This window comes from Gossypium arboreum, chromosome 5 (assembly GCF_025698485.1).
Source record: "Gossypium arboreum isolate Shixiya-1 chromosome 5, ASM2569848v2, whole genome shotgun sequence".
Lineage (NCBI taxonomy): Eukaryota > Viridiplantae > Streptophyta > Magnoliopsida > Malvales > Malvaceae > Gossypium > Gossypium arboreum.
In genome coordinates, this window is record NC_069074.1 from 24,420,292 (window position 1) to 24,444,850 (window position 24,559).

General features: G+C 35.1%; 3 protein-coding genes across 6 annotated transcripts; all 3 read left to right on the forward strand.

The window, feature by feature from the left end:
- Window positions 1–3,908: 3,908 nt before the first annotated feature.
- On the forward strand, window positions 3,909–11,605 carry LOC108452891 (ubiquitin-like domain-containing protein CIP73). 4 transcript variants are annotated; one of them, XM_053028313.1, is made up of 18 exons: window positions 3,909–4,281; window positions 5,027–5,178; window positions 5,308–5,425; window positions 6,039–6,146; window positions 6,251–6,369; window positions 6,515–6,595; window positions 6,971–7,138; window positions 7,219–7,285; window positions 7,364–7,518; window positions 8,036–8,200; window positions 8,284–8,355; window positions 9,093–9,213; window positions 9,300–9,578; window positions 9,694–9,782; window positions 9,870–10,082; window positions 10,165–10,719; window positions 10,876–11,031; window positions 11,215–11,605. In XM_053028313.1, exons 2-18 carry the CDS (start codon window positions 5,050–5,052, stop codon window positions 11,284–11,286), a joined length of 2,667 nt encoding a protein of 888 aa, XP_052884273.1. In that variant the 5' UTR covers window positions 3,909–4,281; window positions 5,027–5,049; the 3' UTR covers window positions 11,287–11,605. The 4 variants fall into 4 exon arrangements, with proteins under 4 accessions (XP_052884273.1, XP_052884276.1, XP_052884274.1 ...); XM_053028316.1 differs by having other exon boundaries at window positions 9,327–9,578; XM_053028314.1 differs by having other exon boundaries at window positions 6,971–7,114.
- A 2,637-nt stretch (window positions 11,606–14,242) lies between these two features.
- Window positions 14,243–19,250, forward strand: LOC108452892 (L-ascorbate oxidase homolog). The gene is made up of 7 exons (XM_017750678.2): window positions 14,243–14,795; window positions 14,880–14,989; window positions 16,641–16,911; window positions 17,612–17,714; window positions 17,788–18,499; window positions 18,595–18,673; window positions 18,773–19,250. Exons 1-7 carry the CDS (start codon window positions 14,658–14,660, stop codon window positions 18,983–18,985), a joined length of 1,626 nt encoding a protein of 541 aa, XP_017606167.1. The 5' UTR covers window positions 14,243–14,657; the 3' UTR covers window positions 18,986–19,250.
- A 625-nt stretch (window positions 19,251–19,875) lies between these two features.
- LOC108453193 (T-complex protein 1 subunit beta-like) lies at window positions 19,876–24,552 on the forward strand. Its single transcript, XM_017751157.2, has 12 exons — window positions 19,876–20,203; window positions 20,474–20,530; window positions 20,643–20,699; window positions 20,878–20,943; window positions 21,032–21,143; window positions 21,352–21,480; window positions 22,333–22,404; window positions 22,638–22,753; window positions 22,921–22,997; window positions 23,133–23,618; window positions 23,704–24,019; window positions 24,176–24,552. The coding sequence occupies exons 2-12, from the start codon at window positions 20,525–20,527 to the stop codon at window positions 24,320–24,322; spliced, it is 1,584 nt and encodes a 527-aa protein (XP_017606646.1). The 5' UTR covers window positions 19,876–20,203; window positions 20,474–20,524; the 3' UTR covers window positions 24,323–24,552.
- The last annotated feature ends 7 nt before the right edge of the window (window positions 24,553–24,559 follow it).

Here is a 24,559-nt window from a genome sequence, read left to right on the forward strand (position 1 = left end):
AGGAAAATATTATCTTGTGGATCCAGGATATCCACAAAATGGCAGGTTTTTTAAGTTCATATAGGGGCAAATGATATCATTTATCTAACGTCCCAAAATTTTTATTTCGGCTTTTGTGGAAGTGTGACACAATTGAGTATCTACTTAAGTGATTATGTGTTTTGGATGTGTGTGAGAGGTCCCAAGTTCAAGCCTTATCTTTGGCAAATTTTGGTATTTTTCTGACTTAAGCTTTATACTTGCTCAATGGGCTCATATTTAATTATTGGTAGAATCATATCAGAATGGGCCTACTGGTCTGGTGGTTAAGTTGAGTGTTAGTTTACTGAAAGTCTTGTGTTTGAATCCTTGCGGGAGCATGGGTAGTAATTTTTGCTCGTTTAACTGAAAAAGTTTCGATTGTATTGAAAGACTGATAGTGGGTGGTTAGGATGTGAAGTAGTGGGGAGTTATCAGGATATCTCAAAGCAAATTTTGTTTCTCTCTCCCCAAGTCTTCTGACGTTAGTTTTTGTTTCCCTGTTATTATTTTTTTTGTTTTCTTTTTTTTTTCTTCTCCTTTACCTCCCCTCATTGTTGGTTTTTCTTTCTTTTGGATCAATATTGCATGACTCGTTGTTCTAATGTTTTTTTGGTGCGTTATCGGTAAGTTGATGAGTGCGTTTCTTTCATTGGTTAATGAATCCTGGTTTAATGGAATTCGTTTTATGTTTAGGAGAGGTTCAAAGGCTGGAGGCTTTCAATCGGCGTTTAGATTACTAGTAAGCATCGTTGTTTGCTCTGAGGTTCTGGTGATTCTAGGAGTACTTTTGCGACAAAAACGTATCAGGTGTGTACCCGAAAAAGTAAAAAACGAGATTAGACGAAACTCGAAATTGCAAACTGTTGACGCCACACGAGCGTGTGGTCGCCCGTTTAGGTAAAATGTTCCTAGGGTTGCTCGGATCGCCAAGGTCGATTGTGAATCTACTGTAGGATCAGTAAGTACTACTTAGACCCTAAATCGTGTGATCTGAATATATAATATATATATTAAGCATGTTAAATCTATGCATGTTTACTGATCTGTATGTGTGACTGTTAACTGATTAATAGCATGTAAGCATGTATTTCTGTATATCTGCATTGAGCATGTTTAGTTGCATCTGCATTAGGGTGGGATGATTGATTATTGGAGGAAGTGTACTGAAAGGCTTTTATGCTTACTATCTGGCAGCTCGGCAACAATTTTACTGATGTGTGCCGCATTCGGTACGACTTGGTGTATAGGATTGGGTGGGTGTTTTAAACCCCACATGGTGTTTGGATGGTCGAAGTTGGTGTGTAGAGGCTGGTGGGTAGAATACTGATTTCTGTTACTGTATGCATTCTGTATTTGAGATGGGCTAAGGCCCTAATTTATATCTAAGACTGTAACTGAATGGGCTAAGGCTTAAACTCACCACTTCATGTTTTATCTATACAGGTAATCCCCAGACTTAGATGAATCGGGGCGGCGGAGGGCTCAACTGTGACCACATGATCATTGAACTGTTTTAAATTTAGTTATGGTATTTATTTCCTATTTGTTTTCTAGGGTATTTTGATGTAATTTAGGACTTTTGGACTGTTTGCCTTTATTTTGGATTTTAACTGTTTTCATGAACTTTAGTACTGCAACAAGAACTCGGTTTTATTAACGACAATGTTTTTTTCCTAAAACGCAAACAATTTTCTTTAAATATCACGGTTTTCAAAGCTTCCGCTACAGAATGTGTTTTTAAATGAACCAATTTAACTAGAGATAGCTTTGAAATTTACGAAAGATAAATAAAAAACTAACAAACGGAAACAGTTTTAACTCGATAAATTCGATTTCAAAAATTCATTCCATGTGACATCGCCAGATTCGACCATAATGTCTAGGCCGAGTTTGGGGTGTTAAAGTTTACCTGATTTTTGTTGAGGTAATCGTCGAGTATCTGGAAAAAAAGATCTTTAATCATGCTCATTCTTCGTTATGCTCTGTGATTAAATGAACATTTGGAGCCTGGAAAAAAATGGCCAATATTAAGAGATATTCCATGTTATTCATTCAACAAGCAAGTTTTAATAGTTATTGCAACAATGGTTTTGCATAATTACATTCAAAGACATGCTTGGTTAAATGATAAGGATTTTCGACAATTTGAGAATATACCCGACATGCCAGTCTCTTCAAGTTATTTTGATTGAGGTGAATCCAGTTCTTCTAACAGTGAAAGTGACCTTGAAATCGATATGTTAAGGGGAACCATTGCAACTAGTTTAATGAATTCATATTTGTAAAAACATTTTGTATCATAGGCTAATTTCTAATAATAATGAAACTTGTTATGTCTTATGTTATTATATTTTTTTATTAAAATCATCCGTTTAGATACTTCAAAATTTGATCTAAGTATAATGTTACTATTTGTGAAAATAATATTTATCATTGTTATAAAAGAATATTTAACTATAAAAATTAAAAATAATTATTATTTTATCTAATAAATAATTTAAATTGATTATATAATTCATTAAAATATTTATAATAAAATATTGGAAGATACATTTTAATATTTTATTAAATGAATTTATAAATTTATATATTTTAATAATTTTATAAAAGTAAAATAATTTTAAAACTTCTATTATTTATCAATTCTAATCTAATGTCTTTAATAGTCATTTTCTATTCTCACCTCACCGCTACCATTATTTCTAATCTCACCGCTATAGTATCCAATCTCACCACTATAGTAACTAATCTCACCACCACCGCTATTTTTAACCTCACTGAAAGTAAACACACCGCCCATCCAAACTAAGCCTTAGTCCCTATATTTTTATAATATCATTAATTAGTCTTTACATGTGGCACGTCAACCATTTTTCCTTTCCTTCCCTTTCTTTCTTTTTGCATTTTATAATAAAAGGTTAAATTTTAGTTTTATATTTGCATTTTATAATAAAAGGTTAAATTTTAGTTTTAGTATTTTAATATGCCTAAATTTGATATTTAATCTATATATTTTAATTTTTAACATAATTTGGTCCCTATAATTATAATAATGTTATTAATTAGTCCAAATAGTTAATATAATTAACTTTTAGTTAGAATGTTACGTGGTTATATATAATTTGAATACTATAAGAGTCTTAGAGATTGACACATGGCTTCCTATTTTTTAGGTTTGTGTCGCTTTTTCAACATCATAAGACAACGGTCAAATTTCAATTTCGGTCTCTAGACTATGCTAAAACATGATATTTAATTTATATACTTTAATTTTTGATATAATTTAGTCCACCTACTTTTATAATGTAATTAGATAGTCTAAATAATTAATGTTGTTAACTATTTCAATTTAAATGCCGACGACAATTTTTCTTAAAGACAATATAATTCAAACAAAGAAAAAAATTATCTTGATGATTCAAATGAATACTTTTAAGAAAAATCCTAATAAATGTTTTCAACCTTATTTTTATTATTACATGAATATCAAGTGATTTATTTTAAATTTTAAAATGTTACACTAGATAATTTAATAGAAGAATTTTACTGATGGTAAGAAGCTGAATCTAAATTTTAAATTCAAAAAGTAAAAACTATGTTTTTGAAAATAAAAGTAAAAAATTAAATTTCAAACTTATGAAGTGCATAAAAGTTAAAAATATTTTAATCTTCAATTTTTTATTTTTAATTTGACACAAATAAATAATCAAATCAAAACTTTCTAACCATTCCAGTAAAAATTTAAAAGGGGCATATGTTGCTAGTGCAAATAAATATTTTTCCATGGAAAAGAAAGCTTATAACATTTCTTAAGTGGGTTCTTCATGGGCTGGGCTTCAAAATACCATCGGATCGGTGCAGTAGTCGTTACATGCAATTTGATAGATTTCCTTAAGCCCAAGAAAACGGAGTGAAAGTGGAAGACGCGAAAAGCTGACAAAAGAATAGAAGAGAAGAGACGCGACACGAGTCACTGACGACTCACGAGCCACTCAAAACGACGCCGCTGGAAATTTCCATCCGCTTCATGGGATGCTGATTGGTGTAGATTCTTCTCGAATCAAATCTCTCTCATATCATAAACAAGCCACATAGGCATCGTCGTAGCCGAACTCAGCTTCCCCGGGACGTCGCGATTTGGAGAACCCTAGAAGCAACTCCTCCATTTCCGTTGCTTTTTGCCTTTTTCATCCATCAATTCGAATTCTTAGCTTTCATCGGATTTTCGCTATTCGATTTAGACTTCTGCATACTTTTTAGGTTCGTGCTTTTGGTTCCATTATTACTTTTTATTTTCTTCTATGTTTTTCGATGTGAACCTTCCGTTTTCTAGGATTTGATGGTGAGGATTTTATTTTCGGTCTTAAATGATTTTGATCTTATTTGATTTCCTCTAGGTTCTTCGATCCGACGATTGCTATGTAATTGTTCATTTATTGATGTTATCGTCGTTTCCGATTTATTGCATTTGACATAACATCTTTGTTTATTATTATTCTGCATTTCCTTTCACTTTTCCTGTCCTTTTGTTTTTTGTTTTTTTTTGAAAGGGAAATTTGAATGCATTTTGGTTGTGTATTTGGTTATGCAAACAAGCACCTTAAAATGTAGGAAGTTTTGAGTTTTGTTGGCCATGGCTAAAAGAATCGATTGTAATGCGTTTTCTGGACTTATGTTATTGTTATAAACGAAATGAAGATCTATCTTAGTGCTCAATTAAATAAGATTCTAAAGTTGTGCCAAGCAAACTTTTTTTTTTTTCATTTTGAGCAAAGATTTTAATATTATTTTTATCATGTTAATAGACAACTAACTAATGTTTGTCTTGGTAATTAGAGAAATTAGCTAGACAATTATTCTTTTCTGCCCTTGGCTGCTGATTTGTTGTGATTTCAACAGCTTTAGGAGCTAAGTACTTTTGGCCGATGATAGTTTACTTTGTGAATTTGAATTAGTTGAAAATCCTAATTGAAATAATATTATTACTTTCCTTTCTCTGTTCTAGGCATTGGTAGCTGTTGAACTTCCATGGCAGATCAGCACTCCAATGAAGGTTCGAGCATGGGCAGCACTTCTGGAGAGTCTTCTGATTCACTTGTAGAGCTAAAGATCAAGACTTTGGATTCGCAAATTTTTAGTTTTCTTGTTGACAAAAATGTGAGTGCTTGTTTCTAAGCATTTGCATTCTCATAAATTTCTTGCCATGCAGTGCATCTCTTTTTTAATAAAATGATTTTGAGCCTCATCGAGCTTTTAGCTGATACCTTATTACTTGGATGAACTCAGACACCAGTTTCATCGTTCAAGGAGAAAATAGCTAGGGAGCTTGGTGTCCCAGTTGGTCGGCAACGGCTGATTTTCAGGGGAAAGGTCTTAAAGGATGATCATCTCCTTTTTGAATATCGTATCCTATCATCTGTTTGCTAGAGAACTTCTTTGCCTTAATTAAATCTGATTTGTTCTATATTAAAGATCTACTGTACTGCAGCTTGCTGCAGGACTAATCATTACTTACATAGATGCCAAGTTCATGAGCAGAATTATCCCAATTATATGAATTAAAGCATGACCATTGCATGCAAGTATAGATTGGTTTTGTTCCTGGAAAGTACGTAGTTTGCTAGTGGTTGTAACTGCTTTTGATTGAGCCATTATATATACAAGAAGTGAGTCTAAGTTTCAAAGTTTTTACCCTTATATTCTTTTGCTATCTCTTTAATACTTGTGCTTATAATTTCCTGTTCTATCAAATTTGCATGATATAGACAACCCAACATTGTCCAAAATGAGCACTAATTAATCGGCTTGAATATGTACCCTGTAGCATCAAATATATTAGTTCTTAGTTACTTAATATTATGCATCATAAGTGTAATTACAATTGTAAACTAGTAGTTGTAACTATCAAAAGAAGGGAATCAAGATGCTGTCTTGTCTACTTTCTCAAGTTTGCTGTTTGCGGCAGTTTCCTTTGCTATGGTTCACTTTATGCAATATATCCTTCACTGGATTTTTAGATGTTGAGAATGGGCATACATTGCACTTAGTTGAAAGGCAGCCTGCCCAATCACAGCCTTCATCTGATGCAAGTTCAGGAGAGGCAGATGGAAATAACAGTAATAGAGGTATCAATACATATGGTGGTGCTTGTCTGGTCTTTGAAGTTCTGCGCGTTAATGCGTTTTACTAAAAGCAGTAGATATCAAGAGTTAATTGAAATAAATGGCAGGAAATGATGCTGCTTCGGGCATCCCTCGTAATCGAGTCGGGCAGATTTCGCACAGTGTGGTTCTTGGGACCTTTAATGTTGGAGATCAAGGTGATGGCAGTGCTCCAGACCTTAGTCGGGTGGGTGCTTTTTCTCTTTTTACTTGTGAAGCATTTCAACTCACCTTTAAATCTGTTTCATAACCTGAGTTCTTTAATTGCTTGTACATCAATGTGTGTGAAGCAATGCTGAGTATTATGTCATTATTTGTTGCTTGACTTATAGGTTATTGGAGCAGTTTTAAATTCTTTTGGAGTTGGAGGCCAGTCTACTACTAATGGTACCATTACACAGTCTTCAACCTCTGTGAGTAATGCTTGATCAAAATTTATCTTTGCTTAAAGTTTAACAAATTAAATTTGAATTTTTTGTTGTATTGAAAAGTCTTGATTAATTGCCTTCATTGTTAGTTGTAACAGATGCACATATTTCCACCTAAGCTTCCTGTTGGCAAATGCTTCGGGTTTAAAAATATTAATTCTTTTAAGATTTTCTTATGTATACTGTTAACTCTAATGAATATGTCAGTGATTCAAATACAAGAGGGAAACTCGAAAAAGTAGAAAATAATGTGATGGCTTAAGGGTTAAGTAATAATTGATATTGCTTTCAGTTTCTCAAGGTGGCTGCAATATAGAAGGCTCAAAATAATTTAACGATAAAAATGATACTTCCTTTCAGGCTCCTCAAGGGAATGAAACAAATGGAGTGCGTGGTGGTGGAGGGAACCAACAAGGAAATCAGACACAATCTGCGCCATCATTTCCTGGTCAATCCTTTCAGGTTGCTCATCAAGTTATGCCAATTCCTCTGACTGCAGCACAAGTATCTATTCCATCCCTTAATACGGTAGTGCAATTAAACTTATTCATCTTTTAGCAGATTACAATTTGATTGTTATCTAATTCCATCATTCTCCTTTTCTCCAGCCAATTCCTGATTCCTTAAATGCTCTCTCGGAATTTATGAACCGCATGGAGATGCATTCTCCAAATGGTGATACCACTAGAAGCATTAACTTAAATTATTTTTTTGAAAGTAGTTGCAATAACTAATTGCTACTGCATTATTCAGGCTATCAGCCACACACATCTACAACTAACACAAGGGACCAACCAAGGGTAGCATTACCATCTGATGCACGAGGTCTGCCGACACCTGAAGCATTGAGCATTGTAATTCGAAATGCAGTACGGCTTCTCAACAGTCATGCTATTGGTGCATTGTCTGTAAGTACCATGCCTTAGTATGTTTCCTGTAATTTCCATTTTCTGGAAACTTTTAGGCTTTTGATTGTTATTAAATGTTTAACCAAATTCATGTTGAGGTTGATATGGTATGTGGAATACTAGTTTCCTTCTTTAATTTTTAAACTGTATTAGAGTTGTGCGAAAATCTCTGTGAATTCTTTTTCTCATGTATAATTACGGGCTTTCTATGGTGAAAATTTTGTATGTTATGAAATTCCTTAAGTACGTGTAGATTGAGGAAGATAAAGGAGAATTCTTTCTGTTATATGGTTTGAAAGGCATAGTTTAAGTTGCAGTGGTTTTCATGAAGAAAAAGTATTATATATTTACTCCAATATGGTTTGAAAGGCAAAGTTTAAGTTGCAGTGGTTTTCATGAAGAAAAAGTATTATATATTTACTCCAAATAGATTCCACATTCTTTTTATTTCTACCTTAAAAGTTTGAAATTTTATCATCTGATTCTTTGCATCTTTAATATGCTGCTACTTTTGTAGCATATTGCAGAACGTTTAGAGCAAGAGAGGGATTCTTCTGATCCTACAGTGAGGGGGCAAATTCAAACAGAATCAGTACAAGCAGGTCTTACAATGCAGCACTTAGGTTCCCTTCTTTTAGAGCTTGGCCGAACCATATTGACGCTGCGTATGGGAAATTCTCCTGTATGGCCTACAATCTTTTGTGTCCTTATTTCCTGTTCTCTTTGAATAATAACATGCCACTAAATGTTTCATGCAATTCACAGGCAGAATCTTCAGTTAATGCTGGACCTGCAGTTTATATATCTCCTTCAGGGCCGAATCCTATAATGGTTCAGGTATGCTAAAAGTTTGTGCGCTTTATATCAAGTTATAAAATAACTGCAAAATCCTGCTAATATATTCTATTTACGTATGGTAATATTTAGATATATTGATTGTCAGATCAACTCTGAGCACTTCATTCAAGTAGCAGATTCTTAATTTCTATGTAGTATGTATTTTGTGTTGATTGCCATTCACAAATAGCTAAACTGAAGAGTATGATACATGGTAATATCAAGTTGGTAAAATTCTGCAAAATCCTGCTAATATAAGCTATTCATTTATGGTAATATTTTGATTTCCTGTTTGTCTACTCTGAGCAAATCATTCAAGCATTTCTAATATCTGTTCTTCTATCTATTGTTATTCACAGTAGCTAAATTGCAGAGAATGATATCCATCTGGTCTCTCTAGGTCCATATATCTAGCTATAGAGATGTTCCTATGCCCTTCTGACATAGAAAGCAATTCTTTTGAGGGCTTAGGATTAACAGTAAGGGATGCTAGGGTGCAAAAATGAGAGAAATTGTGTTTACTTTTCAAAAGAAGCAGGGAGTTTTTGAGATGTAAAAACTTGTATTTTACTATCTTAACATGTTATTGTTGGTTGTTTTTCTGTTTGGCATTTTACTTCACCAGTTTCCATGAGAGGTGCTGAAACAATTATCGATAATCTTGCTTAGTTTATTCAAGTGTTTGAACTCTCTTTAGGATCCTGTTCATCACGCATGCATTGATTGTTTATTTGCAGCCTTTTCCCCTTCAAACCAGATCCCTCTTTAGTGGTTCCCATTCTCCATCAAATTCTCTGACTGTAGGTCCTGTTGGTGTTGGAAACGCTCCACGGCACATAAACATCCATATACATCCTGGTGGGTAAAATCTGCTTCTAGCCAGGCCATAATTTCCCTTTCAGTTGTACTCTGTTTTTTTATTTGTAACTGCTAATTATTGTCAGGTACTGCACTGTCACCGGTGGTTTCAGCTGTTGGTAATAGAACAAACAACGGGGAAGGTAGGCAAGGGGAACGTGGTAATAATGCTGGTTCTGGTTCAATGCGGGTTCTTCCTGTGCGGAACACTGTTGCTTCTGCTCCCCAAGCACGTGCCACTGCTGCAATGTCCAGTGCTGCACAATCTCCTCCCACCGAGTCTTCACTATCCTCTATGGTTGCTGAAATCAATTCAAGAATTAGAGACTTAGTTAGTATGCAGGGAGATAACCAGGATGCGTCAGGTAGCTGGCAGTTAATTGTTTTCAGATGCTAATAACTACATTGTTGTTCGTATGATTTCTCTGGTCTTTAAAGGTCAAAGTAGAATTGTAGAATTCATGTTTGTAGCTGGTGCAGGTAGTCAGCAGCCTAATAATATGGTTGCTAGTGGAGCTGAGGATTCTACTGTTGCTTTACCAGCAAACCTTGAAACTGAAGAACTGAAGGTGTGCTTTATTCACAATAAAATGATCTCAATTAGGAACTATCTGTTTAGTATCTCTGACGGGTTCTCTGTTACTATTAATAATCAGTCACAACCTGAACATGCTGAAGGAAGACATGATAATACTGAGAGTGGTGAGAGTTCACAGGATATATCACTTGGCACAGTTGGATGCCCTCCTAGTTCAAGTGGAGAACCTTTGGTGAAGTTGGAAGATCCATCAGGAAGTGCTCCTAGATCCAGTGAGGAAAATGCCAAACCTGTACCACTTGGATTGGGGTTGGGGGGTTTGGAACGCAAGGTGTGATGATAATTTTTCACTTCATTCGAATCCGTTTATGTTAAAATTATTGACAGTGAGCATATGATATCTTTCTGGTCAGAGACGAGTCAAACCAACAAAATCTTCAATTGCCGGTGTTAATGGAACAGCTAGTTCTTCACTTGATCACAATCTGAGTGCTAGAACGGCTGGTCAACAGATTTTGCAGTCACTTGCTTCTCAGAGCTCTTCTCTGAGTAGGGTAGATTCTTCCTCAGGTAATCAAGGTGTTCTGGGTAGTAGATTATCAGGAGGGCAGGGTTCAGATGATCAATTAGCTGCTGCTAATGCTGTCTCACAAGTTCTTCAAAGTCCTGCGTTGAATGGCCTATTGGCGGGGATTTCTCAGCAAACTGGTGCTGGTTCACCAGATGATTTTAGGAATATGTTGCAGCAACTGACTCAAAGTCCGCAAATCATGAACACTGTTAGTCAACTAGCTCAGCAGGTTGATAGCCAGGATATTGGAAACATGTTTTCAGGTTTCGTAGGAGGCCAAGGTGGTGGTATTGATCTGTCACGGATGGTCCAACAAATGATGCCCATTGTTTCTCAGGCGCTTGGTCGTGGGTCATCTGCAACTCCATCCTTCCCTGCTGTAGAATCTAAATCACAGGTACAGTGTGATGGGTGGAAGTCAACTGCCACTGATAAATCATGTTATCATGATTTCAGGTTTTATTTTGGTTGATAATGTGGATTTTTAGGCCCCCCCAAAATTTTTTTATGTAACGTGTAATTAGCATGTAATATTGAGATGGTGACATTCCAGGATGACATTCAACAAATTGCTCAGAGGATCGAGCAGTCTAATGTACCAGATGACGTCTTCCATGCTGTTGCCAAAAATGCAGTTCAGGTATATGGCAATGGGAGGAATGCTGAAGAACTTCTAAATGAGTTGTGTGGTAATGAAGGTCTTGCCAAGGTAAGTTGTCAAAGATTGAGTGCCTTTGCGTCTTGGGTTTCTTACCTGTTAAAGAAGCTTGTGGTTGAAGTGCCTCCGTTTTGGGGAGAAAAAAATGGCTTAAGCAACATTGTCTTTTAAACCGGCTAATTTTTCAGGGTGATTATTGTACAGAAACTCATTAATATTTTCTTACATGGTCAGGATTACACAGAGATGCTAAAGCAGGACTTGCGTCAAAGGTTTCAGGATAAATCTGAGAAGGATAAGTTCTAGCTCTCTTGATTCTGAAAATTAAAACTTAGTTCTTTTGAAGTTCTAAAAGTCGTGCAGCTAATTACTGGGTCATTTCTTACCCAGATTCTATCATGAACTTAGGCTTCTGGGGGATTGTTTGATCTTATATTTGTTATGAAAGTGCTCTTTGTTTAGTTGTTGCATCAAATTGGAATTACCATGATAAAAGTATGTTCTGTTTTCTCGAAAGATACAAGTTCCACTAGCCTTTTTCTTTAGGTTGGTTTCTTCGATATGAAAATGTAAACATCTATTACCAGTTTTTTCAATTAACTACCTATCCTCTATTGAGGTCAAATGCTCTAGTGATCTTATATATATATATATATATACTCAACAGTTGGATGAGTGGATTGGTGATTGAATAATTGAAAGCTTTGTTGGATGAGTGATTGAATAATTTGAACTGCTATATGGGTACTCGGACTCGGCAGTCAGCACTCGTTTTGATTTTCATGAGAAATTAGTTTTTTATATGCTTTCTTCATTGCCATCCGAATCAAGAGGGGGATTCAGAGCTGTGGATGGTGGTGTGGTGGCTCCATATAATGAACACATTCTATTTTTTGTTCAACATAATAGGCATATTATTCAGTAATCTAATGGGTATTAAAAAGTAGATATGGTGAAAGCCTCGTGTTTTCAATTCAAGACTATATCATTTATATATGATCAGAAGCGATACTTGAATTCCAAAGTCATGAACGGTGTGAAAATAGAGTTATTGACTAATAGTATGAACTGTCACACTCATCCGTTTGTTGATATTAGGGGTGTAAATGATTAGAATGTTTGACTAGAATGTCATCTATTCATATTCGTTTGTATAGCGTTTGTTTATTATATTAAATAAATTAATATAAATAAAAAATTTATGTTCGTTTAATAAATGGACGAATATGAATAGAGGTATGTTGATTCATTTATGTTCACGAATAAGCTCGTTTATAAGTTTGTTTATTGACTCATTTATTTATTAATGAATTTTTTTATAAAATTTTATTAGTATATATTAATAAAATTATCTTAAAATTCGTTTATTGTTCTATTAGTATATATTAAAAAATTATTTTGGTTTGTATTTTTCATTTATAATATAATTATTAATATTTATATTCAACTATTTTATATCTAAACAATATATGTGTGTATATGTATATATTTATTATTCGTGTGTTTATTATTTATTAACATTGTTTGTGAATATTAAACAAACGAATATGAACGCACATATTTTCAGATAAACGATCATGAACAAGAATTTAAAATTTTTAACGAATATAAACTAAACACGAATAAGTTTAAAAATAAACAAACGAACATAAATAAAAAAATTTATTCATTTAAGCTCGGTTTATTTATAACCCCTTAGTTGACATATGTAGTTGGAAAGCGAAGTGCTAAATTTCCATGTGTGTTCTTGGACTCATGTCGCAATTTTCATTATTCTGCGGTCTTTATAGCTAACGCTATCCTGCCTGTATGGTAAGAACATAACATGCCCACTAATTGCGGGTTGGTTGGTCCTACGAGCCTGCAGAATTTCCTAATCTTATCTTTGGCAACAAACATATCATCGATTTTGTTACTTGTTATATCACAGGTTGCTTTTGAAATTCAATTTTAAAGGACACTTAAAACTGTGGGTCAAGTTAAATGGATGTTGTTGGATTTACCTTGAAATAGGGGATTTCCATTCATGGATTATGGTCTTGTAGTTTTGCGTTATTGAGGCGCCTTTGCAAATTGCGATGATGGCACATGCTACTAAGGACGTGGGGACGTTGCCTTGCCTCATGTCGTGACCATTCATTTATGGCATCGTCAGCACAGCTTATTTTTCATGCATTTAACTGACAAGGCTAATGCTAGCTAGCAGCAGTGTTGTTTCCATTATTTCTTCCTCAAGTCCCCACTCAATGATCATTGGGTTTTTGCACATATAGTTGGGAAGATATAACATCAAAATTAATACACTTAATTACTAAATGATAGTTATAATAAAAGAGAAAAGCAAAGTTCGAGGCAAGGTTTAGGAGAATTATGCAGTGTATGTGGCTTCCAGTTCACCAAAGCTCGTTCTCCCAAGTCGCTATAAAGGAAAAAGTGAAAAGTAGTGACCCCTCTTTTGTTTGAAAAGCATCGGCTAATCATTTGATTTATACCTTGAATTTGAATTAGATGATCCACCGTCGGTTATGAATTGAGATATAAAATATTTATGCTTTTACTCCAGTGGTCATCTGTTGACACCAGATTGATGCGAGCCAGTAGGCTTACTTACCTGCTAACCTCAACTCCCTCATAAGTCTTCGATGTAACCAATGAGCTCTTTATTCGCTAGCCCTAAAAACTTAGCCTCCATCACTAACAACCACCCAATGAAGCCATTTCTCAGCTATAATAAAATTCTTTCGACACTTAAAAAGATAAAACTAACTAAAAGCTCAATGAAAACACAGACGACCTCAATTCAAGAAAAACCAACCACCTGACTTAGAAAGTAAAATCCAGCATTCTCTTCAGCATCCCAAACCATCAAAAATTGTAATTTCTTTTAAAAAACTCCAAACATCTGCATATAAGTTAAATACTATGATGCGAGAGATATTGAAAGATCTCCTCGAGAGTTAGACTCAGCCGTCTTAGTACTCTCTTTGTTGCTGTCGTTTTGAATACAAATGCTTGGCTGATAGTTGTAGTACTACAGTGACAAGTAATGCTTGAGCGTAACAAACCAAGCAAGCTTTAGATTTGGGTTATTTAGGGGGTAATGAATATTTTCTATTTCAGAACAAAACAAAGCACCAATTGAGCCATCATCATCGTCCATGTTGACTAAATAATCCCAACAACCTCTGCTCTACTGGTAACACAACTCCACCCTAAATTGTCGACTTGATAATAGTTCCATATGTTGCAAGCTTATCAAAAAAGCATTTTCTTTCTAAAAAAAATGGAGAACTCAACATTAAGAACAAACATTAGTGTTGTAGTAATTCTCTACCTCCCATAATTTGGAAGAACAAAACAAAGAACCCCAAAACCATGTGGGAGACAAACACATTCACAATTCAAACAGTGAGCTAATGTAAGGACACCCTTCCACCGACACTTTAATTCAATTTTCTCTTTCCTCTTTCTTTTCCATTTTTATCTCCTCAAATTTTCCCTCCTTTTTTTATTATTTGGTTTTTCCTTTACGGCTTACTCACACTTTCAACTGTTCAACCCATTTAATATAGCCTCCCTTAAATATTGTGCCATCCTATCCCCTTATTAACTCTTTCAGTTCACTGCTCCTGCCCTTTTATTCTAAACCTCTCCTTTTCCCTTCCATTAGACCCAAAATGCCGCTTCACTCGGCGGTAGCATTGTTTTATGCCGCCGCTTTTCTTTTCGCCATTGTTGGCGCCGAAGATCCCTATAGGTTCTACAGCTGGAATGTTACGTACGGTGACATTTACCCTCTTGGCGTTCGTCAAACGGTAAGCTTTTCATAAGCTCATAATAGAGTTTCATTGTCGGTCTATATATGTCGGTCAATACCTTATATATCTTCTATTTTCCAGGGTCTTCTCATAAATGGGCAATTCCCAGGCCCTGATATTCACTCTGTTACCAACGACAACCTCATCATCAACGTCTATAACAACTTAAACGAATCTTTTCTCCTCTCCTGGTATGAATTTTTTTGGAGGCAACTTTTTTACGTGCCATTTTTTCTTCCACTTACTTCACTGCCATATGGAGACCATTATAGTCGGTCACTACACATGATCGGTTATTCTTGTCTTGTTTCCTACATTGGTAAACGTGAACGCTAGGAAAAAAACGTCCATGTGCTTTGATCTCATCATGGCAGATCTGTGTTTTCTTTTTTTTTTTTTTTTAGAGTAAAGCATATGTGGCTAAAACAAGTACCTTTTGCTTTGCTGTAATTAGAAAGCGGCTTGTCCTTCGATTGAGGAAGACAGCATTTAACTTTTGAATTAATTGGGAAAAATGTTGAATTAATGGTCGTTAATCTGCCTACTTAAAACCTCATTAATCATCCTTGATTCAAGTGGGCCATTTATTTTGTATTAGCTGTCTCCTACATGTAACATATATGGGGAAGAAGATCAAGTGGATTAGGAATACAGGAATAGAGATGTGGACACAAGATATTAGCCTTAATTATCATATTTATAATTTCATAATCTGGAAACAAGTTGATTGACCTGTCCAATTTTTTCCCCTTCTTACATTGTGTTTTTATGAAGTCTTTTATAGTTGTAAGTAGGAAATGTTTGGTCAAATTCTGGTTTTGGGTTTTCTACTGAATTAAAATTTTAAGATTTAGTTCTTGTATTTTAATTTGGCATGATTTGATTATATGTTTTAATAATATTATTAGTTAATCCAAATTATTAACTATTTGCATTAAAATGATGTTCTGTTGACATATAAATTTTATTAAATAAAGTTATTTGACTGGACTTAAAAAAAATACTTAAGCAATAGATCGATATATGATATTTTTAAAAATAATTTATATTAAGACTTTAACAACAACAATTAATTGTATTAATAATTTGAATTAATTAATAATATTGCAAAAGTAGGATAGATATTAAAATATGAGGATCAAATTTTAATTTGAGTACAATAGGGACCAAAATCATAATTTGACCTAAAATGTTTATCTTGGATGATTTATAGTCAAATCCTGTTATTAGTCTTTGTTTTAGGTGCACATCTACTTTAATTTTGTCATTTTTAGTTTATGTATTTTTCAAAAACATTTAAATTTATTATTTTACATAATACTAATGAAAATATCATGTCATTTTAATTAATAAATTTAGTGTCTATCATTTGACTTATGACCGAAATTAAAATAAAATAAAAATATAAATTAAAAATAATCAAATTAGAGAACAATGATTAAATCTACACTTTATACATTTTGCGGATTAATAGTAAAATTTGACTTGACGGATTTAATTATTACCATTTAAGTCTGGATTGAAATCTAAAAATTTAAAAATATATAATTAAAATTGATGCAATTAGAGTACAGACATCTTATATCTTATGTATAATATAAGGACTCATAACAAAATTTGACATGGTTCATTTACAAAGTTGAAAAAAAAAAAAAAAAAAGACAGTGAATCAAGTAGAACAGGTGGGGTGGTTGTTTTAGCATCTCAAAGCAAAGCAGTGAAAGACAACCAGTTCAAAATTGGATCGTGAATTAGGCTGCACATTTTAAATAGGCAATTATTAGTTGTTTTTTTTATCATTTGCAAGATTTATTTACTTAGCTGAAGACTGTAAATATGTAGGAATGGAGTCCAACAAAGGAGGAACTCGTATGAAGACGGCGTGTATGGCACAACCTGCCCTATTCCACCAGGAAAGAACTTCACATACATGCTTCAGGTGAAGGATCAAATAGGGAGTTTCTATTACTACCCATCACTTGGATTCCACAAGGCAGCTGGTGGTTTTGGAGGGATCAGGATCCTTAGTCGCCCACGAATCCCAGTCCCCTTCCCTGACCCAGCCGGGGATTACACTGTGCTCATTGGCGATTGGTACAAGTCCAATCACACGGTACTATACATTTTTTCAAATTAAAGCTGCTTGCTTTTAGGTTGGAAAAAAATGCCTGCTATTCATAACTATGGCAGTATGGGGCCGTACAACAATTTAACATGGTGGGATCACCCAGTGTCTGTCGGCAGCATAATGGCGTTAGTTGGATTAACGAAGCAAAGCAAATTTGGTTTTTTTTTTTGACTATTCAATGCTGGCCGTGGGCTATGGCTTTATCACCCCCTTTTACAGCTGGATTTCTGGACTGTCATTTTCTTTGTCATTTCCTGCTTGGCTCAGCCTTGGTTTATTTTGATACGTTTTAAACGTGACAGGGAAAAGACATTGCTTTTTTGTTTTTTCTTTTTGGGAATGGGTAGTGATGCTAAGGATTAAACCTGAACTTTTATACCACAAAAGATAAAATAACTTACCATTAGATCAAGAAGTTGTCCGCAAATGCGTTGCGCCTGATATATGTCTATTTCTCTCTTAATCATCAGCACAGACATGATGGTTTCCTAGGATGCTCAACTTAGGTGTGTTATTGTCATGTATATATTCAACATTTTTATGTAGCTTGCCATCTGGGGCCAGGGCATGTCTCCTAGCGGGGATAATGAAGTAATGATTATAACAGCTGCATAAGAATTTGATTTTATACAAAGTATTATGGTGTTGGTAATTAATAAGAAACTGAAAAAATGGGGTTGTGCAGGTTTTGCAAGCTCATCTGGATGGTGGTAAGAAGCTTCCTTTCCCTGATGGAGTCCTTATCAATGGTCGTGGACCTGGTGGTGCCTCCTTCAATGTTGAACAAGGTACTTAATTTTTCTTATACTAGTAAAGACTAAACAGGATCAAGCATAATGAGGATCATGTATTGTGTTGCAGGTAAAACCTACAGGCTTAGGATATCAAATGTTGGACTGCAAAATTCTCTCAATTTCCGCATCCAAAACCACAGGTTGACGTTGGTTGAAGTGGAGGGAACACACACCCTGCAAACGACCTACTCTTCCATCGACCTTCACCTAGGCCAATCGTGCTCCGTTTTATTCACAGCTGATCAGCCTGCACAAGACTATTACATTGTTGCCTCTACTCGCTTCACCAACCCCGTTCTCACCACGACTGCGACCCTTCGTTACAGTAATTCTGCTGGCCCTGTCTCTGGTCCTCCTCCTGGTGGACCCACCATCCAAATCGACTGGTCTTTGAACCAGGCACGCTCTATCAGGACTAACCTTACAGCGAGTGGACCAAGGCCTAACCCTCAGGGCTCCTATCACTATGGTCTCATTAATACAACCAGAACCATCAGGCTTGCAAACTCTGCGGGACAAGTTAATGGGAAGCAAAGATATGCAGTTAACAGTGTTTCCTTTGTTCTGCCAGACACTCCTTTGAAACTTGCCGACTATTTCAAAATTGGAGGAGTCTTCCGGCCTGGGAGCATATCAGATAATCCTTATGGTGGAGGGATATACGTTGACACTTCAGTTCTGAATGCTGATTATAGGGCTTTTGTTGAGATTGTATTTGAGAACACTGAGAACATCATACAGAGCTGGCATCTCAATGGCTACTCTTTCTTTGTCGTTGGGTAAGCACTAAGCACTAAAGAACATCATTTCTCACCATAACATTATGCACGAACCTGTGCTAACATATTGGTTTTGAAACCACATTGAAATGCAGTATGGACGGAGGGCAATGGACAGCAGCTAGTAGGAACGGATACAATCTACGTGATGCAGTTGCACGTTGTACTACTCAGGTACCTAAATCAATCATCTTTATTCAATTTAATTAAGCTACCCTAGTTAAGACCCAAGTTTAATATACTTGATGTATATATGCGGTGAATTGCATGCAGGTGTATCCAAAATCATGGACAGCCATATATGTGGCACTTGACAACGTAGGGATCTGGAACTTGAGGTCTGAGTACTGGGCAAGACAGTACCTTGGGCAACAGCTTTACTTGCGTGTATACACAGATTCAACATCTCTCAGGGATGAATACCCCATCCCCAAGAATGCTCTCCTCTGCGGTAGGGCAGCTGGCCGAAGCACCCGACCGCTCTAAGCCACCATATGATAAAGAACGTTGTGTGGTGAATGGATGAAGATGATTGAAGAGAGTAGAGTTTTGCCTCTAATCTTGATATGTATATCTTTAATTATATAATATAGCTCATTATATTGTGCTTAGCATGTAATATTTAAGTCTAAAATTAATGGACCTCAGCTCGAGGTCGCATTCTTTGTTACTTTAGATCAGATCTGTATTCCCTTTGTATTGTTCAGGTTTCCAACCATAAATTATTGGTACTATCTTATTGTTATCATAATTGACGTGTGTTTAAGTTCAAGTACTGCTTTCACATGCATAGGAGCAAAGCTAAAATGGAGCAGCTCTTTGCTCTTGTTCTTCCAGAGAATGTGTATATATTTTGATCACTTATAAGTATTTTTTAAGAGTTGAATAACTGGTCATTACAATGCTGGTTGGCATCTATGATGGTGTTTCTAAATGATATTGGTGTTTATTGATATAAATTAATGAAAAAATTTTATATCATAATATATTAATTTAATTGAGGGAGAAAATACAGATATTAAACTACTAAAAATTCATAAAATTTAAACTAAAATATTATTAAAGGGCCAAAAGTCAAATAAAAACTTAGCGGTCAACATAAATTAACTATACTTTTACATATATAATTTAGGGACTGGGAAAGCTAGCCATTGCTTCTGACTCTGTCTACAGAGTACAGACAAGGTTAAATGAATGGTATGATAAATTTTGCTTTTTTAGAGCTTTTCAACTCAAGCAGTAAATCAATTAAGTAAACTATTTATCATTTCACAAATGATTCACTAAAAAAAATTAAAAATAACATATAACTACATCTGGGATTGATGATTATGGACCCTATAGCCTAAATAAAGCTTGAACCAATTGCATTCTAGACTAAAATGGTGGAGAACGCAAAGTATAAACTTCACGAGCCTTTTAAGACTAAAATTGGGATATAGTAAAAGCCCATTAGTTAAGGGTTCATAGCCCTTCTTCTCAACAATTCCTACTTCTGGAGAGTTCGCTCAGGTCACTTCACTCGAAGCCTTTCAGAATTCAGATTTAAATCGAATAAGCATAGTATTCAAAAGTATATACCACTGGTGTTTGTAGTAGAGCAAGCAAAAGGCCCGAGGCAACCAAAACCTCAAAACCTTGCTTCTATTTTCTGTTCTCGTTCGGATCTCAATCTCAAATTTTCTACATCGCGCTTAAGATCAGGTAAAAGCTTTATTCATTTCAAAGCTTTCTGGGGTTTCTGAAACTTGAGCCTTTGTTTCCATTTTTTCGCGATTATGTTACTGTTTACTTTGGTTCTGTTGGTTGTGAAATGAGGAAATGAATGATTAATGAAAGTGCTGCTGAGCATAACATTTCTCCGGCTCATTATACAAATTTATGGTTTATGGTTTATTAAGCAGCATTTGGATGTTTTTCGTTTCATTGTTAGATTAAAAACACTAAAATTTTTCTTTCGCTCTCGTGATTCAGGGCTTTATTTGGGCACCAAAGCTCCAGCTACTCTCGACCACGTTATATTCAATGGCGGTGCGTTATTTGCCTACTACTAAATTACTGTCAGTTGGTTAGATTTTTATTTATTTATTTATGCATTTGGTTTGAAGTTTTATATTGCTTACCGGTTGGCTGAATGTGAAAGATTGAAAAAATTCTTAAAGATGACGCTAGTGAAGAGAAGGGGGAGCGTGCCAGAATGGTGAGTTGAGTCATTATTATTTATAGTTTGTGTACATTTAATGCTGATAATATGGTTTAAATGAATTTTTTTTCTACTACTTTTTTGGAATTCTAAGATTATACTTGTATTGCATTCTTATTATTGGGGTATTTTATTTTCAGTAACATCTGATATTCATGAGCTTTGTTACATTCAGGCATCATTTGTTGGGGCAATTGCAATTACTGACTTGGTTAAGACAACCCTAGGGCCAAAAGGCATGGTAAGTTTTCCACATTGTGCATACAGATTAAATGCGAGTACTAGTTCTTTAAATCCTTGACTTTGTTATTGGTGAAATTATCTGCCAGGATAAAATTTTGCAATCAACAGGCAGAGGACATGAAGTCACTGTTACTAATGATGGAGCTACCATCTTAAAGTCCTTGCATATCGACAACCCTGCTGCAAAAGTTTTAATTGGTATCCTTATAATTATCTTCATTGTTATTACACTTTATGAGTAAATTGCTTGGTTTCTTCAACATGTTAAAACTCGCAATGTTATATTGGTACACAAGAGTACATGACAGAACTGTAAATGGTTCAGTGAGCCATGCTAACACAGTCATTGATTTTATCTGGAAAGAGCTTTTATTTTATTAGATTACATCCTTAATTTGAAATTCAGACATCTCCAAAGTTCAAGATGATGAAGTTGGTGATGGGACAACGTCTGTTGTTGTTTTGGCTGGAGAACTTTTAAGGGAGGCCGAAAAGCTAGTGGCTGCAAAGATTCATCCCATGACTATAATATCAGGTTCTTTTAGCCTCATTTAGTACTTTGCTTTCTATTATTCTTCTCCATTATGGCACCTTGCATGTCACGGTTCATCCTGTATAATCTTTTTATTAATATCTTTAATTTTTGTTTTCCTTTCCACTAAATGTTGCATTTTGTGGCCTGTAGGCATTAAGTTGCTTCGAGCTTTAACTTGTTATCTAGTTTTGATATCTATATAGCGTGAAGAAAGAGTCAGGCATGTTAGCAGTGTGATTCTTTTTTCCTGATTTGCTTCTATCATAGAAAATTTGAAGGAAGTATATTATTAAGATGAGCGTGAGATATAACTATAAACTTTAATACTTCTCTCTTAACTCCTATAGGAGTAAAATTTCCAGCATTACATTTTCTATTTTATTTGCTCAATTTTTTCCTGAACTTATAACAGCATAATTATATCTGTAATATACTATTTCTGTCCCAATAAAATTGTCACGTTCTGACTTCTTTGTGGTAATTTTATTTTGACTTACATGAGACTACTGAATCCCCAATCCTTTGCTTGCCGTGCAGTAACAGTACCAATATCCACTTATTGTTGCTTCTGACTTATTATTTTAATTATTATTGATGAAAATTTTAAAATATATATATGAAAAACTTTGAATAACATAATTCTTAAATATATTTTTGTTAATATAATTAGTTAAAATATTTAAATAACAGAAGTCAAAATTTAAAAAATTTGACTTGAAAAATTTAATCCATGAGAATTTAATTGGGACAGAGGGATTATTTAGTTATTTCCCTTATCTTTTATTTTGTTGATTGCCAATTGCCAAATAAGTTAAGTTTCAGAGTTTATAACAATGTATGCTTGTTTTATAGGTTACCGAATGGCATCTGAATGTGCTCGTAATGCTTTGTTGCAGAGGGTTGTGGATAACAAAGAGAATGCAGGTGAATTATTGGACATGAATACGTTCTCTTTATTTGTGTGCGGATTGTAGGATATGCCTTCATTTTGTATTATTTGCCCAACGTTTTAGGCTTTGTTGGTTCCTGATTGAACTAGATTTTTTAATGTGTTTGACATGATAAAATTTGTAATCAAGTTGTTGTTTCCATATTAGAATTTGTCTTTACTCTATGTAGTTGCTTCTTATAGCGCATGGCATTTCTGAATTTTGCAGAGAAATTCAAGTCAGACTTGATGAAAATTGCAAGGACCACTTTGAGTTCTAAAATTCTTTCTCAGGATAAAGAACATTTTGCACAACTGGCTGTGGATGCTGTTATGAGGTTAAAGGTGATAATTTCTCTCGATCCAACATTTTAAGATCAAATATTAGTGTTTCAACTATTCGGAATTATGTTGAGGATTCTTTTTTGCACAACTGGCCGTGGTTGCTGTTATTGAGTTTCCCTTCTCATTTTTCTTTATCAAATTTTTAATGCTTTTACTTGCAACTGCAGGGGAGCACAAATTTAGAGGCTATCCAAATTATCAAGAAGCCTGGGGGATCCTTGAAGGATTCTTTCTTAGATGAAGGGTGAGTCCTTGCGAGCTTCGCATTGTCTTCATTCACTGTAATCGTTTCTGATTGGATTGGCTGGGGTCCTAGTTATGTCAGCCTTTCCCATAATATGATTTTTTTTTTATTTAAACTTACATCTTATGATTTCAGATTCATTCTTGACAAGAAAATAGGGCTTGGACAGCCAAAACGGATAGAAAATGCTAAGATTTTGGTTGCAAATACTGCAATGGATACTGACAAAGTAAAGATATATGGTGCACGTGTTCGTGTTGATTCAATGTCTAAGGTTGCTGAAATTGAAGGGGCTGAGAAGGAAAAGATGAGAGAAAAGGTGAAAAAGATCATGGCACATGGGATTAACTGCTTCGTTAACAGGCAGTTGATCTACAATTTCCCTGAAGAACTCTTTGCCGATGCAGGCATACTTGCAATCGAGCATGCTGATTTTGATGGGATAGAGCGTCTGGCTTTGGTAACAGGTGGGGAAATTGCTTCAACCTTTGACAACCCAGAGTCTGTTAAGCTTGGACATTGCAAGCTTATTGAAGAGATTATGATTGGTGAGGACAAGTTAATTCACTTTTCTGGTGTTGAAATGGGTCAGGCTTGTACTGTTGTGTTGAGAGGTGCAAGGTATGGTGTCAAACTATTTCCTCTAGTTGTTTTCCTTGCTTATTGATATGTTTGCTTTGGGGTGACATGCTACTGTGTATGGCAGCCATCATGTGCTAGACGAAGCTGAAAGGTCTCTGCATGATGCCTTGTGCGTACTGTCTCAGACAGTTAATGACACTAGGGTATTGCTTGGAGGTGGATGGCCTGAGATGGTAATGGCAAAGGAAGTGGATGAGCTAGCACGCAAGACTCCTGGGAAGAAATCTCATGCTATTGAAGCTTTCTCGAGGGCACTTGTAGCCATCCCGACAATTATTGCTGACAATGCAGGTCTGGACAGTGCAGATTTGGTGGCCCAGCTTCGTGCGGAGCACCACAAGGAGGGATGCAATGCAGGGATTGATGTCATCTCTGGATCTGTAAGTGCGGAAATTCAATTATTCTAAAATTCAATTATTCTAAAAAATCAAAACAGAGTCTAATGAATTTATTGTGTACAGTTAGAGATTTTGTTTCTCTAAAACCGCTTCGGATACTTTAATTTTTCTTCATTGCTGCTATGATTATATAAACAGGTAGGAGATATGGCTGAGCTAGGAATCTCTGAATCCTTCAAAGTCAAGCAAGCTGTATTGCTCTCTGCAACTGAGGCTGCTGAGATGATACTTAGGGTCGATGAAATCATTACATGTGCTCCAAGGAAGAGAGAAGACAGAATGTAAAATTGACATTTCAATTTCAATGTCAATGTCAATCTAAGAGTCGCATTTTTTCTCTGTTGTAATGGATAACCATCTATCTTGGCATTTGTTTCTTGAAGTTTTTTGCTGCTGTATGGTTGAAGAAATTCTGGAACTGAAAGTTTTTATGGCTGTGTTTCAGTTCTGAAAAAGATGAAGAAACGTTCTTTGGACTGCTTTTTAATTCATTTTCCTTTATTGTGTTGGAAAAATAGTGAT

Coding starts and splice junctions, on each gene's coding strand:
- LOC108452891 (XM_053028313.1), top strand. CDS start 5,050: ATGGCAGATCAGCACTCCAATGAAGGTTCGAGCATGGGCAGCACTTCT. Junction 7,519..8,035: donor ATGCTATTGGTGCATTGTCT/GTAAGTACCATG, acceptor CTACTTTTGTAG/CATATTGCAGAACGTTTAGA. Junction 9,579..9,693: donor AGATAACCAGGATGCGTCAG/GTAGCTGGCAGT, acceptor TAGCTGGTGCAG/GTAGTCAGCAGCCTAATAAT.
- LOC108452892 (XM_017750678.2), top strand. CDS start 14,658: ATGCCGCTTCACTCGGCGGTAGCATTGTTTTATGCCGCCGCTTTTCTT. Junction 14,796..14,879: donor CTCTTGGCGTTCGTCAAACG/GTAAGCTTTTCA, acceptor TCTATTTTCCAG/GGTCTTCTCATAAATGGGCA. Junction 16,912..17,611: donor GGTACAAGTCCAATCACACG/GTACTATACATT, acceptor GGGGTTGTGCAG/GTTTTGCAAGCTCATCTGGA.
- LOC108453193 (XM_017751157.2), top strand. Junction 20,700..20,877: donor AGGGGGAGCGTGCCAGAATG/GTGAGTTGAGTC, acceptor TGTTACATTCAG/GCATCATTTGTTGGGGCAAT. Junction 21,144..21,351: donor TGCTGCAAAAGTTTTAATTG/GTATCCTTATAA, acceptor TTTGAAATTCAG/ACATCTCCAAAGTTCAAGAT.